Source organism: Hylaeus volcanicus, unplaced genomic scaffold (assembly GCF_026283585.1).
Source record: "Hylaeus volcanicus isolate JK05 unplaced genomic scaffold, UHH_iyHylVolc1.0_haploid 12221, whole genome shotgun sequence".
Taxonomy (NCBI): Eukaryota; Metazoa; Arthropoda; class Insecta; order Hymenoptera; family Colletidae; genus Hylaeus; species Hylaeus volcanicus.
Window position 1 is genome coordinate 217,048 of NW_026533163.1, and position 16,476 is coordinate 233,523.

General features: G+C 30.7%; 4 protein-coding genes across 6 annotated transcripts in view; 3 read left to right on the top strand and 1 right to left on the bottom strand.

Moving 5' to 3' along the window:
- The first annotated feature begins 7,780 nt into the window (after positions 1-7,780).
- Positions 7,781-10,042, top strand: LOC128883268 (putative leucine-rich repeat-containing protein DDB_G0290503). Its single transcript, XM_054135449.1, has 8 exons — positions 7,781-8,103; positions 8,174-8,350; positions 8,424-8,494; positions 8,556-8,710; positions 8,784-8,968; positions 9,034-9,120; positions 9,186-9,451; positions 9,498-10,042. Exons 1-8 carry the CDS (start codon positions 7,957-7,959, stop codon positions 9,868-9,870), a joined length of 1,461 nt encoding a protein of 486 aa, XP_053991424.1. The 5' UTR covers positions 7,781-7,956; the 3' UTR covers positions 9,871-10,042.
- Positions 10,043-10,366: 324 nt separating this feature from the next.
- LOC128883168 (uncharacterized) lies at positions 10,367-11,663 on the top strand. Its single transcript, XM_054135249.1, has 6 exons — positions 10,367-10,429; positions 10,509-10,699; positions 10,749-10,868; positions 10,934-11,096; positions 11,208-11,302; positions 11,367-11,663. Exons 1-6 carry the CDS (start codon positions 10,427-10,429, stop codon positions 11,413-11,415), a joined length of 621 nt encoding a protein of 206 aa, XP_053991224.1. The 5' UTR covers positions 10,367-10,426; the 3' UTR covers positions 11,416-11,663.
- Positions 11,664-11,762: 99 nt separating this feature from the next.
- LOC128883575 (uncharacterized) lies at positions 11,763-15,432 on the bottom strand. The gene is made up of 13 exons (XM_054136099.1): positions 14,932-15,432; positions 14,233-14,881; positions 13,986-14,161; positions 13,718-13,937; positions 13,580-13,665; positions 13,329-13,525; positions 13,210-13,276; positions 13,116-13,157; positions 12,963-13,069; positions 12,571-12,903; positions 12,425-12,484; positions 12,280-12,343; positions 11,763-12,226 (listed from the first exon to the last, which is right to left on the bottom strand). Exons 1-10 carry the CDS (start codon positions 15,430-15,432, stop codon positions 12,804-12,806), a joined length of 2,145 nt encoding a protein of 714 aa, XP_053992074.1. The 3' UTR covers positions 11,763-12,226; positions 12,280-12,343; positions 12,425-12,484; positions 12,571-12,803.
- Positions 15,433-15,540: 108 nt separating this feature from the next.
- The window catches only part of LOC128883276 (uncharacterized), a 2,850-nt gene continuing 1,914 nt past the window's right edge, over positions 15,541-16,476 (top strand). For all 3 annotated transcript variants that reach the window (XM_054135463.1, XM_054135462.1, XM_054135464.1), the window contains exons 1-5: positions 15,541-15,676; positions 15,762-15,880; positions 15,974-16,096; positions 16,143-16,240; positions 16,292-16,346. In XM_054135463.1, the coding sequence (XP_053991438.1) occupies positions 15,564-15,676; positions 15,762-15,880; positions 15,974-16,096; positions 16,143-16,240; positions 16,292-16,346 (508 nt within the window). In that variant the 5' untranslated portion in view covers positions 15,541-15,563. The remainder of the gene's footprint in view (positions 15,677-15,761; positions 15,881-15,973; positions 16,097-16,142; positions 16,241-16,291; positions 16,347-16,476) is intronic.

Here is a 16,476-nt window from a genome sequence, read left to right on the forward strand (position 1 = left end):
TGACTGTTACAAATTATATTAATGCTGGTACAATATGCCTTTTCATCTTTATATATTTTCAAAAAAAAACCTTTAGTGACAGCGCTTCATACTAGGATTGTTCAAAATAACGTTTTTTAAACAAGTAAAACAAAATTGCAATTTACTACAGCGTGTAGAACCTTGTTTTTTACATCTTAGAAATTTACTTATAAGGTAATTAAAGAAAAAAGAAACATAAACTAAAGCTAACGCAATGTACTGTAGACTATAAAATATTATTGAAATATAGTTTAAAATGAAAAACTGGATATGTGTTTACTTTTACATTTGTTTGCAACTTTTATTAAAAAATAGACTATTTTTGCATCACTACTCTAATGTACTTAGAGCTATTGATACGTTACAGGTTTTCTACTCCCGCGAATCTCTTGAACATGTTCTTGGAACACCAATTTAAAATGCTTTAGCATTTCTTTTACTTTCTCCTGTCACCTTAACAGTCCTATTGCTACATACAAAATGGGATGGTAATGGAGTGCTTAATACATTTTTAAACTCGCAACACATGTTTCTTTGTCGCATAACACAGTACTCGACATTCTCAAGTTTTGAAGAATCATTAAACTCAGGTAGAGATCATTTCTAGCTCTATTTCATTTACTGCGATGAATGAAGCTATTTTATAGCTTGTTTCGTTTTACAAACAGTTTAGCCTTTTTAAATTTCTTTAAACAAAAGATCATGTAATAAAATCACATTAAAATAGTTTTACTTTGAAATACATTTTATTTCCTAGAATAATTAAAAAAAAAGGAGTCCGAAATGACTTGTAAAAAAAATTTTTTTTTTATGTCTATTGCAAAAAAGTAGCTACAAATATGTATCGTGTTTTTTTCATTTGTAGTACAAGATTTTTTTTTCGTTTTAATTTGTGTATACTAAAAGAGCTTCACTAGCGTTAGAGTAAAATACATCAATATGACACCTCTCCCATGTAACGTAAAAAAGACTACGCTGATAATATAATGATCCTTCCCGTTTCACACTGTGACAAACTCTGTAAATTTTCTAAATTTCCCGCTTCATTTCTGTGGCTTTATGGCTTAGGGTTTTGTCTTGTTTGACCCTTTTTAACACGAAATTGTGTTATGCATCAAATGTTTATCAAAAAGATAACCTACGCATCCTTTTCAAGCCGTTTGTGTGTCATCTCGTTCAAAGCATGACTACTTGGAATGTTTGCCAAAGGGTTTCTTCAGTGAAATGATGTTTTCTCGTCGCTGGTCCCCCCCTATCTTGACGCACTAGTATATTTATACTACGCCACACATGCTGGTTGAACATGTGGAAAGAACACAGAAACGCAAAAATTCATTTTTATGCTTTAGGTCAAATGCAACCATGTTACAGATACGATACGGTAAGGACAAACTAAAGTACGGTCTACAAACTGTAACACTTATCTTTTGTATCCGAGATTTATACATTGAAGGGCTAAGACTTTATCATTGAAATTATTTTTGTTATCATATTGCAACCCTTACACTTTTAGAAGTTCAAACATTTCTAAGATATACATGCGACTGCATTTATCAAAGTCAAAGACACGCACTGGTGTTGAAGTAAGAGATTCAGAAAAATGAAATGTTATGAATTCAATAATTAAGAAAAAAACTAAAACAGAAAAACTGAAATGAAAATGAAAAAAAAAAAAACGGTAATACTCAAAAAAAATAGCATTTTAAAAAGTATTTATTTTTTTGTTAACGAGCATCCCTCAAAGATAAATTTACCGTTTTGAACAAAACCTTTTAGAGATGTCGAAATCGGTACCACTGCATGTTTCTCAATGACATCACCAACATTAAAAGATTTTTTTCCAGAAATAATCAAATATCCCATAACCGGTTTTAACATATAATAATCTTCAAGAATCTTTTTACTATACTCGGACCCTTTTTTTGAAGATTGCACTTGTGACTTCTCTGGAGTAATTGTAATGAACGGCTCCTTACTTATTTTTCCAAATATTCGTGCTTTGTTTTTTGTCGGAAAAAATGTAATAGATAAAATCTCAAAATTAAATTGTTTTAACATAAGTAAATTGTTACTCGCTGATGATACCATAAGGTTTGGACACTTCTTCGCCCAATTTTCAACAATTTTATTTGCCTTAGCAATGTTAAAAACAGGACCTGAAAATGTTAGCGGGTTGAATATTTTTGAAATGATTGATTTTTTAGCTCCAGGTATAAATAAGTCAATATATTTATTTGGTAAGCATGATACCATTTCAATAGCAGCTTCAGTTAAATGTATAAGTGGCATAGTTTTTAAATTAATAGGTATATTGACCGACAAATTATTTTTAATAACTGGTGCTTTGTCATATACAGTATGTTGAAAACATTGAAGAGTTCCTGAGCTTAAATAGTTTAGCGGGTAATTTATAGGATTACTATAGGTAAATTTAATCTTAAGCTCTTTTCGTTGATTGCGATTTTCGTTACCTTTTACTGCCGTTTGAACATACGGTAAACATAATTGACCTAGCCGACTTTTCATAAGCCATATTACAGATGCTAAAATACTTCTTCCATTAAGAATTTCAAATTTTTCTTCACCACTAACAAATTGTAGTACAAAGTTTTTAGTATCAAAAAAAATATATTTATCTTCTAATTTTGTGATACTTGATGCAAACCGAATTGACCCTAAATCTCTTTCCGACGTTTCTGATTCAAGTTCAATATAACTTTTTGGCAAACCGTTACAAATAACTGCGAAACATTCATTTTCACCATTGTAAAATATCGCTCTATTTGAAATTCGATTGACCATCAATTTCGTTAAAGGGAGAAAGGCTTTTTTTTCTTCAGAATTTATAGAGTTTTCGGCTTTATCATATGCACTATGAATACACAGTGGCTCTATTTCTACATAACAGTCAGGTTTTAATGTTTTGTAGAAATTCGGTTTGAAACTTTTAAATTGTGTCGCAAAACCATCCACTGATTTGAAAATTTGTTTTAATATTTCATCCAAATTTTTTTTAAATGAAGACATCTCAATGTCACCCAAACTAGCATGAGGGTTATATGCCATTGTACGAGGAGGCTTCGGAGGACCATGGAACACCATCGGTGAGACACTATCTTTATTTGACTCTGTAGATGATACAGAAGATATACTAGAACTATGTGGAGAAGCTGGAATATGTTTTAACTCATAAAACCTGTTCTTATTTTCATTGTTCTTTGTAAAAAGCTCATCTTTTAGCCATTCCTTATTACTCTGTTCAAGTCCCATATATTTGTTACTATTTACTATACACAAGCAATACTTGTGATAAAACACAAGAAAAAAAAATATAACCCAAGTGGAAAAGGTTAATTTCGGATATTGCACATACTGTGACATAGTAATATTTAATTCTTTTCTATAAAAAATGTATTCAACAAATTTCTTTAAGTATATAACAACGAAAGCTAATAGAATTTATTATATGCTGTAAATCTTCCTAATTACAAAAAAGTTTATGCTTTTACTAAAATATAAACAAAACAAATTTCAACTAAAGCACTTTTACCAAAAGAATTTTACTTGTAGACAAAAAAAAAAAACTTTTAACCTAAACCTTTTAAGAAAAAGAAATTTTTTTAAAGAAATTTTACTTGTTGTAGTCTAAAAAACCGAAAACCAAAAAAAACTAGTTATTTACTAGCACAATTACAAATATTGTTCTGTTCAAACTTTCGTGCATGCAATTTGCAATTAAAAAACCCGACAAAATTGTTATGCTTTAATACTGAACATACAACGTTTTCAATAACTTTATCGATGTATTTTTACTCATTATTTGGTGTTATAATAAAAACGTTCGGTAATACTACGAGTAGTTAAAGAAAGCAATTTTTAAAATATTTACACATCGTATATAATTTTCTCATAAACCCTTTTGCTCCTTACATTAATTCTACTATTTTTTTTTACTAGTTGTTTAGTTTATTTAATGCTAAGGTACAGTTAACTGTTATTTTTTTTTACGTCCTAAATTGTCGAACTTTTTAATTTAAGAAAGATTTCTGGATTTCTTAAAAGAATTACAATAATGTTAAATACTAGAATTAATTCTTTTAAAAAATTTAAAACATTTCATCAGAAGAAATGGTTTATTTATTTTAATATGTAACGACAGAAAGTCAAAGCAGTAAAATGTCTGTATTTATTTAAAATTTTTGTTTCCAAAATAAGTCAAAACACAACCACAAATTCCGGCACGATCATTATTTACTGATTCAACTTTTTGCGTTGTTTTATTTACTGCTACGTGTTTCCTTACCTTTGTTTTGTTTTTAACTTGAATTTGTTTGATTTAAAAAGCTTTTTTCCTATATTTTAAGGTTATATTAAGAATGTATAGAATAAGCTTGATTTTATTAATACTAAATGTAATTTTAAAAGTTTCTTGTTTAACGTTTCCAACGAGCGGTTATGGATCAACTTCCAGAAATGAGTTAAGTCAACATTTTGCACTCTCTTCATCAGTGTCAAACGAAAATGAAGAACTTCTTCAAAAACTTTTTCCCTTAATTTTGTACATAACCGAATTTGGTAAAAATGCGACAAAGGTTCCTTTAGCGTTTAATATGAGAGACATTGATTGTTTTCCTATTTTTCACCAAGCTTTGTTTCAAAACATTTTTCACGATCAAATTACAATTGACAATACCGAAAACGTAGGAAAAAAATTAGTAATTTTGAATTCTTTAGCATTCGATTCCGTTGAAAATACAGTAGATTTCCAAATCAACGAACAAAAATATGTTACATTAAAATGTTCACATCGACCTCAACCATTCGAAGAATTAGAAACGTTTTTAAAAACTAGTGGTGTTGCGTATTTGGATAATGACAAAATAAAAATGAATATAAAAAGTTTAGATCTTCAATTAACGTTTAACCCCATGCTTTTAGGTTTTCGTATAAAATCTTCGTTTTTTAGTGTGGTTTCCCCTGTGCAACTTCTTGGTACTCTTATGTGGTTGGGGAACCGTAAATTCCAAGGAAAAACGCTTTCAAAGTTATCCATAACGTACAACCGCAATTCACATAGTGAATTTCAACATTTTATTGCAACATGTCGTGTTGAAAAAGACGAGAAAGGTGTATTTCGAAATTCAAAAGATATTTTAAAAGAGAAAAATTATTTAAATAAAAGGAAAGTTAAAATAATAAGTGTTAGAGTTCCTATAAATGTTTATACAAAACCCCTTGAAAGTTTGTTTAATGCTGCCCTTACATTGATCCAATTGGCAAAAATGACACCCTTAACAATTAATGTACCAAAAGAAGACAAAAAGTGGTTTTCTCCTCGTGTCTACAAATATCATTTAAATGCAAAGCCTTATTCCGATATGGTTGCCAATTCAGGGGTAAAATCATGGATTGAAAAATGCTTAAAACTCCATCTTCTGTACATGAGTCCTGAAATACGTAAAATTTCGTGGAAAACCGCCAAAGTCCTCGGTTTAACCTTTTATCAAGATAAACGAAAATTGGGTATTGCTTTAGAAGTTAATTATTACGACAATTGGTCGGAATTAATATTGGATTTTACCATGCAACCTCAATATTTGGAGAATGGGGCGCCTCTTTCCACTCGTTTACAGAAAAGTTTTTTTGATGGAAAAAACTTAATTTCTTATACTGTTGTTTCAGTAAAAAACAATTATGTATCAGAAATAGTGAATAGAGCAGGGGTAGTGAAACTCAATTTTAACCAACGAATATACCGGAAAGGAAAAACTATAATTTTCGAGTGTTGCACAAGCAAAAATTTAGTTTTGTAAAGGAATGCAAAAAATAGTATTCTTTTACACCGTTTTTCATGTTTTATTTTTCTCCTAACAGTTCTCGTTTTATTTTTAGTCATTACTCACAAATTAAAATTTTTGTCTTTTTTTTTAGATTTATTTAATTGTTTTACTTTTTTAATTTTCTTTATTTTAAAAAAATGCGATTTGTTAAAACTTCGTTTTTAAGAAATATTGAAGAGTACCTCTTCTTCTATAGTAATTTTTTAATGCGGCTTGGTAACATTGTCAAGAGTTATTTTAAACTGCGTTATTTTTATACCAACGATGAGGTTGATTAAACAAAAAAGTTATTTGTTTAGAATGACTTCAGTTAAAGCGCGAGCAACAAGCTAAAATACAATCACGAATTCCGCAAAGCTGGCTTATGCTGTAGCGTTTTCGTTACTTGTGTTTTTCAGTAATAGGCTGTAAAGTCAAATCATGAGTTGTGAAAACGTAATTTATGCTGCAACAGCCGCGCTAATGTTCGTTCCAGTAATAACCTATTAAGCTGAATGATTAATTATGCAAGGATGCCTGGGGATGTAATAGCTCCTTACTTGCTTCCTTCAATAATAGATTGTCAAGCCAATGAATAAGTACTAAAGGCTACCTTATGCTGCAACGGTGGCGTTACTTGTTCGTTTCAGTAAAAGGCTGTGGAGCTGAATGATTTTTTTTAAAAGCATGCCTCGTTTTGTAATGGTCTCATTGCTTGTTCGTTTCAGCTATACGCTATAGAGCCTAATCCTAAGCTTTAGAAGCATACTTTCTGTTACAGCGGCTGCATTTAGTGCGCAGCTATGAAAACGTATTGGAGGAGAGAGAAAAGGCAGCATAAAGAGACATAGTGGATTTTTTTTTAGAAAGTACCATGCATTAACCAGTATATTTCACCTAGTTTAAAAAGTTAAAAACCATATTAAGTTATTGGGAAAATTTGCAGATTCAGTTTACGGTATAATAAGTTCTTTTAATTATTGTAGAATTTTTTCTGTTCTTTTCGACGTTAAAAGGAGGAGTAATTATAAGAAAAGCAAGAGGGTCATGCTTATTAAGTTCCTACCTTATATAATCGTAAATATTTTTTTTTTCTTACTGAAAATGACAATGGTGGTGTTAAAGAAAATGTACTTTTTTTTCAACTCTTCAGGAATCCTCGGTGTTTTTTCTTCAAAGCATACTTGACGTTGTCGAATTACCCGCAATGATACGCGTCTCAATTTGTGGGGTATTTCAACCAATTAAGTAATGAGAGTCTTTCTTGTTGTAGTGTTTAGTAAAACATTTAATTAAGGATTTTTTTTTTCTATTCAATAATTTTGTTTTAATAAATATCTGAGAATAATTACATTTTACGAATGAGACCAAAATAAAAGTATTGAATAGAAAAAAATATCTCAATACATTTTATTGATTTTTGTTGAAATATTTCATTTATAAAAAGGATGAGTGTACAAGAGTATGATTTTGATTATTTTATAGTGAGTGTAAAGTTAAAACTTAATAAAAAATATTTTTTGCACAAACAATTTTCATGACGATATAAAACAGAGAAAAGCATTTGAATGGTGTCGACAGTGAGTTCAACTTGTGTATGAAGAGGTAAAAAGTAACACTTATTTCTTTAAAATTTTGATAAAAGAAGGAAAAGTTGTAAATTTAATTGAATACAATAAAAAAATGCTTTTTTAAAAAAACACTTAGATCGTGAAAATAATTGTAATGAACTGGTAGAAAAAAAACGCTATTTTATTATGCACAATGCAGCAGGGTGAACTCATCTGATGAATTAAAACAAATTAAAAAACAAAGATATAATTTTCTTTTTTAAGAGCTTAATCTCTTCTCATCGTCTTCATGTAGTTTTCTTTAAAACAACATTTTGAGCATGCAGAAGTTTCACAGAATGATTTTGCTTTTATTCTATTTACAGCACGAATCACTCAAGTTTTATAGTGAAATTATTTTAAATGTTAGTTTCAGTGTAGTTTTAATTGTCAGAGGTTTCTATTCTGTTTGTCGTCAAAAAATTAAACGTGGTTTTAAATAAAGCACAAGAAAAACTCAAACAAGTACTCAGTCAAAATCAAAAATTTATTCAATTAACCAAAAAATGAGCAAAGCTACTGATATTTCAAATAATGTATCTGGTTCTGGATTTTCTTCGCAAAATAAAAAATTCGAAAGACCGAACTTTAAGGAACAATACGCAGTCATTCAAGAAAAGCGGGAAAATGTAACGGAGTCTCTAAAAAAAATTGTATGCCACACTTTGTTCTTTATACTTGGTAGCCATGGTTGTTTTAAAAATAATTACACGCTGTTGGCAGAGAGAGTTCTCTGAGAAAATCCAGCAATGTCGTGAAATTCAAACGCGTTATATAACACAAAGGGATGAAACCAGACGTCTTATGGACGATGTCATTTCTCAAATGAATAATTTAGACGTTGAGCGTACTGAAATTCTTCTTAAGATTGACGAACGTCAAAAAGAAGTTCGTGAAGAAGTAAGTTGAAATGTTTATGATTTTTTTAAAAGACCCACACAAAAAAGTGATTTGTTTTATTTTGTGTGATTAGAAATCAAAAGTACAAATTTTAAAACGGTCTTTAGAATTCCAATCTGAAAAAGAAATTGATACGAAAATAGCGTAAGTCAAGAAAATAAAACATTTTTATTATACAAATTTTTTTTTGAATTTTGACGCTTAGGTCTTTAGAAAAGTATATTTTAAATAACAAATTATCTGTTCATCAAGAAAATCAAATTATCTCAAAAATTCAACAATTACGACAAAAAAAATCCTTAGTGTCGCATTCTAGCACATTTCAATCAGATGTCAAATCGGTTGATCAAAGCTCTAACGGTAAGACGACTTATTGTAGTTTTTTTGTTTTGTGTTTACTAGGAATTTCCTTATGACTTTTCCTGTTTATTAGATGAACTTCGACAACGATTGGAGCTTATCAAAGAGGAAGTTAAAGAATTACAGAAAAGGAAGCGTTTACTGCGTGATAAATTAACCGCGTTATATGAAGAACATCAAAAAAATGTTATGCCTTTAAATGACTTATTCGATTTAAGAGCAGAAATGAGACAAAAATTAACACAATATCGACAAGAGGTGATTTTATAATGGTTCATTGTAAAAATAAGGTCTTAGTAAAGTTTTCCTCTTATGCGCATTAGGAAGCAACTTTACTGCAAGAAGTCGAAGTTAAAAATAAGGAGTATCAACTACACGCGCTTGAAAGAAAGAAAGAAGCTCAAGAAAAAGTTTGTTGTGTTCTTTTTTGGGTCACATTTTTCGTGACTACGTGTGATGATGAAACTTTATGTAGAAACAAGAGGAAGCACGGAAACGTCATTTGGAACAAACACGAGATATGTTACAAAAAGAATTAGAAAAAATTGAAGACCAAGTATCGGATCCTCAGTATATTTTAGCTCAGCAATTGTTCTCTTACGTTAAAACGCAGAGTGAAAAGGCTCAGGAAATTTTGAAGAATCAAAATTTGCAAGGTGAAACAGTACCTCCATCCCATGTGATTTCACCGAGTTCATCATGTTTTGAAGGCCTACGTGTCATTAAACCGAAAAGTCAACGGTAACTTTTGTAAAAGTGTCATTGATAAACATTAGAATTATAATAGGGAGGAAGAAGTAACAGTTGTTTCTAAGAAAAAAAATAAAAAATTAAAAAAAGGATTGACATTAAAACAGCCTTTGATTCATGATATAACCATTTTAGCCGACTTTGAACGTTTAAATATACCGCCTCCATTATGCTTGGAAGATTGTTTCCAATGTTTAGAAAGTATTGTGGAAAAACTTGCTTTCTTAAAAAATGAAAAATTAGTAAGGGAAAAAAAGTTAAAAGAGAAAGAGGAAGAACTTTTACAAAAACTCGAAAAAATTGACAAATTATCAAAGACATGTGCGGAACCTTCAGTGATGAATGAAAAAACTACAAAGTCAGATTCTTCCGAAAACCATTCGCAAGAATCCCAAAGCCTTAAGACGTGATTTCAAAAGATTTATAAGCGAACCCGTTTCGACACGGCTGAGAACTTTTTGAAAAACACATATAAATGTTTTTTTTTTAACAATTTTTTTCAAGTCGTAACAAGCAATTATTGTAACCCTCATTTCGTTACATTATCATAAAATAACACATTGATTTTTTATCAAGACGCTATTTGTCGTAAAAGTAATAATTTTTTTCATGATGAATGAATGGATTGTTGTGAATAAATTTTTATTAAATAAGAATATGATTCAATGACAGTAGCGTGTGTCGTTCAATAGCCTTAAGATGCTGTGCTTGTTAGATTTAGCATTAGAGATTTTTTGAAAAACGGTTACCTTACTTTATAACAAGATAGAAAAAATGTATTTGAATCAATTTTCGTGCGACCACATCGAGACGTTACATTAACGCGTTTTAATATAACTTTTTGTGAGGCATAAAAGCGAATTTGTCCCTTTCTGTAGAACCAGAATTATTTTGTTTTCTATTGTATAGAAAATAATTTCTTAAAATTTTTTCTTACATCACACTTGTTTGCTTATTTTGTTTAAAATGGTATGTCTACAAAGTGTCCTTTGCCACGTGTCTCTTTCTCTTGAATGATGTCTATAATTGACTTGATCTCATCTTGTAGTCAGGTATATTTGAATATAATGGGTCAGCTGTTGTAGCGATGGCTGGAAAAGAATGTGTAGCCATTGCATGTGATCGAAGACTTGGATCCAATCAACTTCAAACTGTTTCAGCGAATTTTAAAAAAGTTTATTCAGTAAACGATAAAACATTGATTGGATATGCAGGATTGGCTACGGATGTTCAAACTATGTAAAAACGTGATCAAAAAAAAAACTGAAAAAGACATTATGTATTATAGGCAAAATAATTTACGCTTTCGATTAAATCTTTATAAGCTAAGAGAAGAATGTGATATTCAACCAGGAATGCTTTCAAATTTAGTAGGAACTATGTTATATGGTCGCCGCTTCGCACCATGGTACCATTTCAATATCGTATATCTATCAATTTTTAATAGTCGGATTTTTTTTTGTTTAAAAAAAGGTTCGTTTCTCCTGTTGTGGCTGGATTAAATGAGAAAAATGAACCGTTTCTTTCCGCTTTTGATTTTATTGGTGCTGCATGCCATGCAAAGGATTTTGTTGTGGCTGGAACTTCGTGTGAGCAGCTTTATGGTGTGTGTGAAGCGTTTTGGAGGGAAAATATGGTACGTTTAATCCAATGTTTTAAAAAACTAAAGTTTTTTTCTGTTTCTTGTATTAAAAAAACAAATGAGCCTTTAGACTCATCAAAAAGCGCTGTTTTCTTTCTTGTTCAGAATCCCGATGAGTTATTTGAGACGGTATCTCAGTGTTTACTGGCCGCAACGGACCGAGATTGTTTAGCTGGATGGGGTGCTTACGTTTATATTCAGTACGTTTAATCTTCGATTTAAATGGTAACAAAATAAAAAAAAAAAAATTTTTTTTTTTATTAGAACTCCTACTTTGCGAATTGTTAAAACTCTTAAATCTCGTATGGATTAATTAGATTACGTTATCTAAAGTGGACATTGAAAATATTAAATTGAGTATGGTGCAAAGAAAGGAACCTAACTTGCCGTTAAGAAAGAATTTGAATGTTTTTTGTAACGTTTTGTTGAAAAATATCCTAATCAAACTCGTATTAACTGACGATTATCTTCCATTCATGTATGCCAAAGTTCTGGACAGTCATGTCAGCAATTACGAGAAAACACAGTGTCAAAAAAAAAATTACTCGAAAAGAACAAAAATTTTCACTGTTGCACTTATTATAAATATTAGTGAAAAAAAAAAAGAATGAGTTTACAATCTTAACCTCTGGTCATTCATAAAGCATCAAATTATTTGAAGACTCCAATATACGTTGAATTAAAAGATGTATTTGTAGTCATGACCCTCAAATAACCTGTATGCCGCTAGAAGACACTTTATTAATGAGATTCAACGAAATCGTTTTATTTAACGAACACTCAGAGAGGCCGAATAACCCATGGTGGAAGGAAAATTCCGTTTGTTTTTGTATTCTTAAAGCGTTAATGATGCTTTTATCACCAGATCACTAGTGTACGTTTTTATCAACAAATTGACGTTTTTTTCGATAACGCAACTGTTCACAATGTTTATTTATGGCATTCTATTAAGTAATAAGAAACGTGTTATTTTCCTATTTTGTGTTAAAAAAGAAAAACAAGATAAAAAAAGTGAATGTTTCCATTAATGGTATAAAATGACTTTTTATGTGAGTAAGGAATGGTAACTACAGATCAAGATCAGAGGGTTTTTGTGGCGGGGGACCACACGGAGATATGATGGCCTGAAAAAAATTAAATTATTGAATAAGGAAACCATGTCAAATATTTCAATGACCTGTAACGCCTCAAAGCGCAATTTGGCTATACTTGAATTTTCAGCCGTTGCAATATACGCTAAACTGCCATTGGGTCATAGGGAGTGAAGAAATCATCAAAAAATGGAATGAAAAAAAATGTTAGTTTAAACAGAGGTGACATACCGGGAAAAATGTCCAACATTGGATGCAAGTGTATCTCGATGTATATTAACACCCCATTGCCTGAAAAAAATTAATACGATACCATATTGATTGAATCACAAATTAAACTTTATAGCTGCATTTAAAAAATCAAGTCAATTGAATACCATTTTGTCATGTCAGCATTACCAGTTCCTTGATATTTGCTTTGCAAATGTTCCAACTGAGCATGAATATTAAATCGATCATATACAGCAGACATGGTTTGACACTATTCAATCACCGTTGCTACACTTGGATGTCAAATTTACTATTGCTGCCTTTATTAGGCACACAGTTTCATGCTATATCGTTATTGTTTAGTGCTATTATGTGTTATAAAAAAAAATCATTTCAATTTTTAAATATTAATCTGTATTTGTTCAATAAGTTGATAGGTTTCTTCATTTTTGGACAAATGTGATAAGCTTTTTTTAGCTGTATGAAGACTGTGAAGTTGCCTAAGATCATAGTCAGAGTTAAAACTTTGGTCGGTAAACTTTTAAATAATTGTGACTACCCTAAAAATTTTTGGACATTTTTCTTAGCAATAAGACAAGCCGAAACACTTGAAGCGATTGTTTGTAGATGGTTCATCATAGTGGTATTGAAAATAGTTGCAAGTTCCTACATAGTAAGAAATAAAGACAGTTGTTTTGAGATCCTATCGTACATTGAATTTCGCATCAACAAGTATACATAAAAAGTTGAACACCTAATAAATAAAAAAATAATGCATTTCGATTTACTTTTTTTTTGTTAATTACTTTTTGGAGCGGAGGAAATTCTTCATGTGCAGTAAGTGCTTCGGGGAGTTCTGTACCAATGTAACACCTTCAGAGTGATAACACGTTATTTTTCTACAGTCTCTCATATTTCTTGTTACCATGCAGTCAAATAGTGCAAAATAATTTCAAGTTGAGGAACTGTAAGTTCTTGTTGAAGCTCTTGAACAAAAATACTATGCGATACACATAAATACTTGACAACATATGGCAAATAAGTATGAGGGTCTTGTTGTAAAATTTGAACAATTAATTTTTCAGAAAGTATTGAGGATTCAAATAGCTTTCGACAGAGTCTCTACACAATGAAATTAAAAATGTGTCAACATTATACATCAAAAAGTTTATTTACCGGTATTTTTAAATCAAGAATTTTGTTTACAGCATTTAAGTTAAAGTGAATCAGAGCGGAATCAATTAACTGACTAATGATTTTTTCTGTGAAAAATTGAATTAAAAAAAGATTCTGGGTAAGTGTAAAAAATTGTACCTAAATGTGGTTGTAAATTTTTAAGACTTTCGGTTGACAGAGAATGGATGCCAGTAAGGTAATTGTATACATCTTTTAGAATGTCAATATTTTCAAAGTTAAGAGATTTGAGAATGTTATCTGAAGGAAGCTCAGGTACAATTTGATGATTTTGATTCATTAATTCAATGAATTTGTATGTTGAGAGAGAGTGCAGGGAAGGAAGAGGGTAAAGGAACACCTGTGAAGTGGAGGAGTTTATTTAGATACTAGAAATGAAACGACATGCCTGATGTTTTAAGATAAGAATCAGATTGGTTGTATTTTCTTTTGAATCTTCTAGCAAAACATTTTTAGGACAATGGTTTAATTGTATAGAAAACAATTGATTTGGAATAATTTTCTGTGAGCTAGGAAAGAAGTATGTTTGTTGCGTTGAATGAAGAAAACCAATTTTTAAGATGCCTACGGTTATAAAAGAATCGAATTGGATTAATGTTCAAAAGCAACAAGAAAATAAAGCGTAAAAACTATACTCTGAAGTTTATTCCAGAAACAGTGAAGAACTAGAAACGAAGAGATAGGAATACAAAAAACAAGTTTATCTGAACTTTTGGTGGCAAGACTATCTGATTGTTTGAAAGGATAAATACTAATCAAATTGCTCTGTTGATTCCAATTGAGAACATGCGTCATGTGAACATTTTTAGACCAAATGGAAGAAAGCTTCACTGTTGAAAAACAAGTGAGTTGATCGTGTAGAGTGCTACAGCTGTCTATTGAAACAAGACCAGAATTTTCATATTGAGAGGAAAATGTAAACCATCCTAGAAAAAGAAGCTTCATTTCAGATGAATGATACACTGCCACACCGATTTGTGCACTGCTTTCAATATAAGATGTCGGATAAATTAAAAAGAGGTATGAACACGAATTTATTATCGTAATACACTTTATTTGAAAAAGAGTCGATTTTTCACAAAAGGGTTTTGGAACACAAATATTCTGCACAGAAATGAGAGAGTCCATTGTTATTGTAGATACGACTTGCAGATGAAAAAATTTTTGGCAAGTCTCTGAATTGTTCAACTCGGTAAGAACAAGTAAAGAATGTAAATCATTTTTCTTTAATGTGTCAGTGCTGTTTAATGATACTATTCGTAATAGCAAGTGACCCGGTTGTATCTAAAGATTATATGAAAATTACGTTGTGTTATTAAATGGCTTCAACTTACTGAAAAGCTTTTTCGAGGAACAAACTGATAGATATTGGAAGACGCTACAAAAATGGAGTCAACGTCTTCTTCTATTTCGTTATGATGTAAACCAGTAGATGATATAACATGAAAACAAACAATTTTCTGCTGATTTTCAGACTCATCATCACATGTTACAGAAAGAAATACTTGAGGAATTGGATTTTCTAAACCTTGCTGCGATGGATTTACATGTAAAATACATCCACGATTGATTTGTATAGAAACTTTGTCCTGGGATTTATTTTTTAAAGATTCAACACAAATGGGTATTGTGCGCTGGTTTTCTTCCACTTTCCCCTGCTTCTGAGGAAAAAGACGAAGAAAAGTAATAGATGTTTTCTGTAGTAGACATAAATAAGAAAAATGAAAACAAGAACACCATTGAATTGTATTATCTGAAGTAAAAACGTTGTTTAAATGCTTTATGTTTATATAAAATTTAGTAGAAACATTTTCATCTGTTTTTGGTTTTTTCATTTTGTACAAAAAACTTTTTTAATGAACGTTTTTTGCGCATTAATTGAAACAACAAATGAAACCTGTGACTGAAATGATTGTTGTAGTAATTAATAAAATTCAACATTAAGATTAATGAAGAAACATCTCAAATGACACAACGAACTCAAGTTGTATGGTCTCAAGAAAAAATTCATAGTTTTATTCAATGTATTCTGAATCTTTTAAATTTGAATGTTAGAAAAGATTTAGAGAAACAACTTCGGTACTTTTTTTAATAAAACATACCTTCAACCACATTGTGGTATCATCATAAACTAATGAGTCTCCATACTATTGTCATGCTATAGAGTCGTTTACAAATCGGAAATTACAACTCACCAATGTCCCAATTCTCATAAGGAAGCATTTCCATTAATTGTTCAACACGGTTTCTCTTATATTTCGTATCGTTTTAAAAAAAAACAGGGTGATGTGTTACCTTATTCGTCTTGAGCTTTCATTTTGTTTCCACTTTATTTTATTTTTTTTAATAAGCTCAACGTCCTTATTCCTCTTACAGATGATATCCTTGGTGAAATTCTTGATAGTGTTATGCATCCATCGGGCCTTAGAGATATTCTAAGCAACATTTCCGAGAAGGCCGCTGTTGTTACTACCAATGTTATATCCAAAGCAAAAAAAGGTTCGATGTGTCTGTTATTTCTTACTATCTCCATATATATTTGCAGAAAATGTTTATTTCGATGAAGCTACGATACAAACACTAAGAAAAAAAGTTTTAAAAGAATCTTCCATTCGATGTATTATGGAGCGCGTGCATGTTTGTGTAAGTGAATGTATTTCTTGACGTTTTTCTTCACTCGTGCATCTGAATCAGTGTTTCAAATCGCATGCCTCCGATAGTAAAGAGAGAGCCTTTTTAGCTTCTCCAGGTAAAACGACCAAAGACTTTTTTTCAATTTTTTTTTTCTCTCTCTCTCTCTCTCTCTCTCTTTCTCTCTCTCTCTCTCTCTCTCTCTCTCTCTCTCTCTCTCTCTCTCTCTCTCTCTCTCTCTCTCTCTG

Bases quoted from the DNA above. Each gene is read 5' to 3' on its own strand.
- LOC128883168 (XM_054135249.1), top strand. The intron at 11,097-11,207 runs GTACGTTTAATC...TTTCTTGTTCAG, and splicing joins CGTTTTGGAGGGAAAATATG to AATCCCGATGAGTTATTTGA. The intron at 11,303-11,366 runs GTACGTTTAATC...TTTTTTTATTAG, and splicing joins GGTGCTTACGTTTATATTCA to AACTCCTACTTTGCGAATTG.
- LOC128883575 (XM_054136099.1), bottom strand. From the start codon at position 15,432: ATGAAAAAACCAAAAACAGATGAAAATGTTTCTACTAAATTTTATATA. The intron at 13,526-13,579 runs GTAAATAAACTT...TTCATTGTGTAG, and splicing joins TTCTTGATTTAAAAATACCG to AGACTCTGTCGAAAGCTATT. The intron at 13,070-13,115 runs GTACGATAGGAT...CTTACTATGTAG, and splicing joins TTGTTGATGCGAAATTCAAT to GAACTTGCAACTATTTTCAA.
- LOC128883268 (XM_054135449.1), top strand. From the start codon at position 7,957: ATGAGCAAAGCTACTGATATTTCAAATAATGTATCTGGTTCTGGATTT. The intron at 8,104-8,173 runs GTATGCCACACT...CGCTGTTGGCAG, and splicing joins CGGAGTCTCTAAAAAAAATT to AGAGAGTTCTCTGAGAAAAT. The intron at 8,969-9,033 runs GTGATTTTATAA...TATGCGCATTAG, and splicing joins TAACACAATATCGACAAGAG to GAAGCAACTTTACTGCAAGA.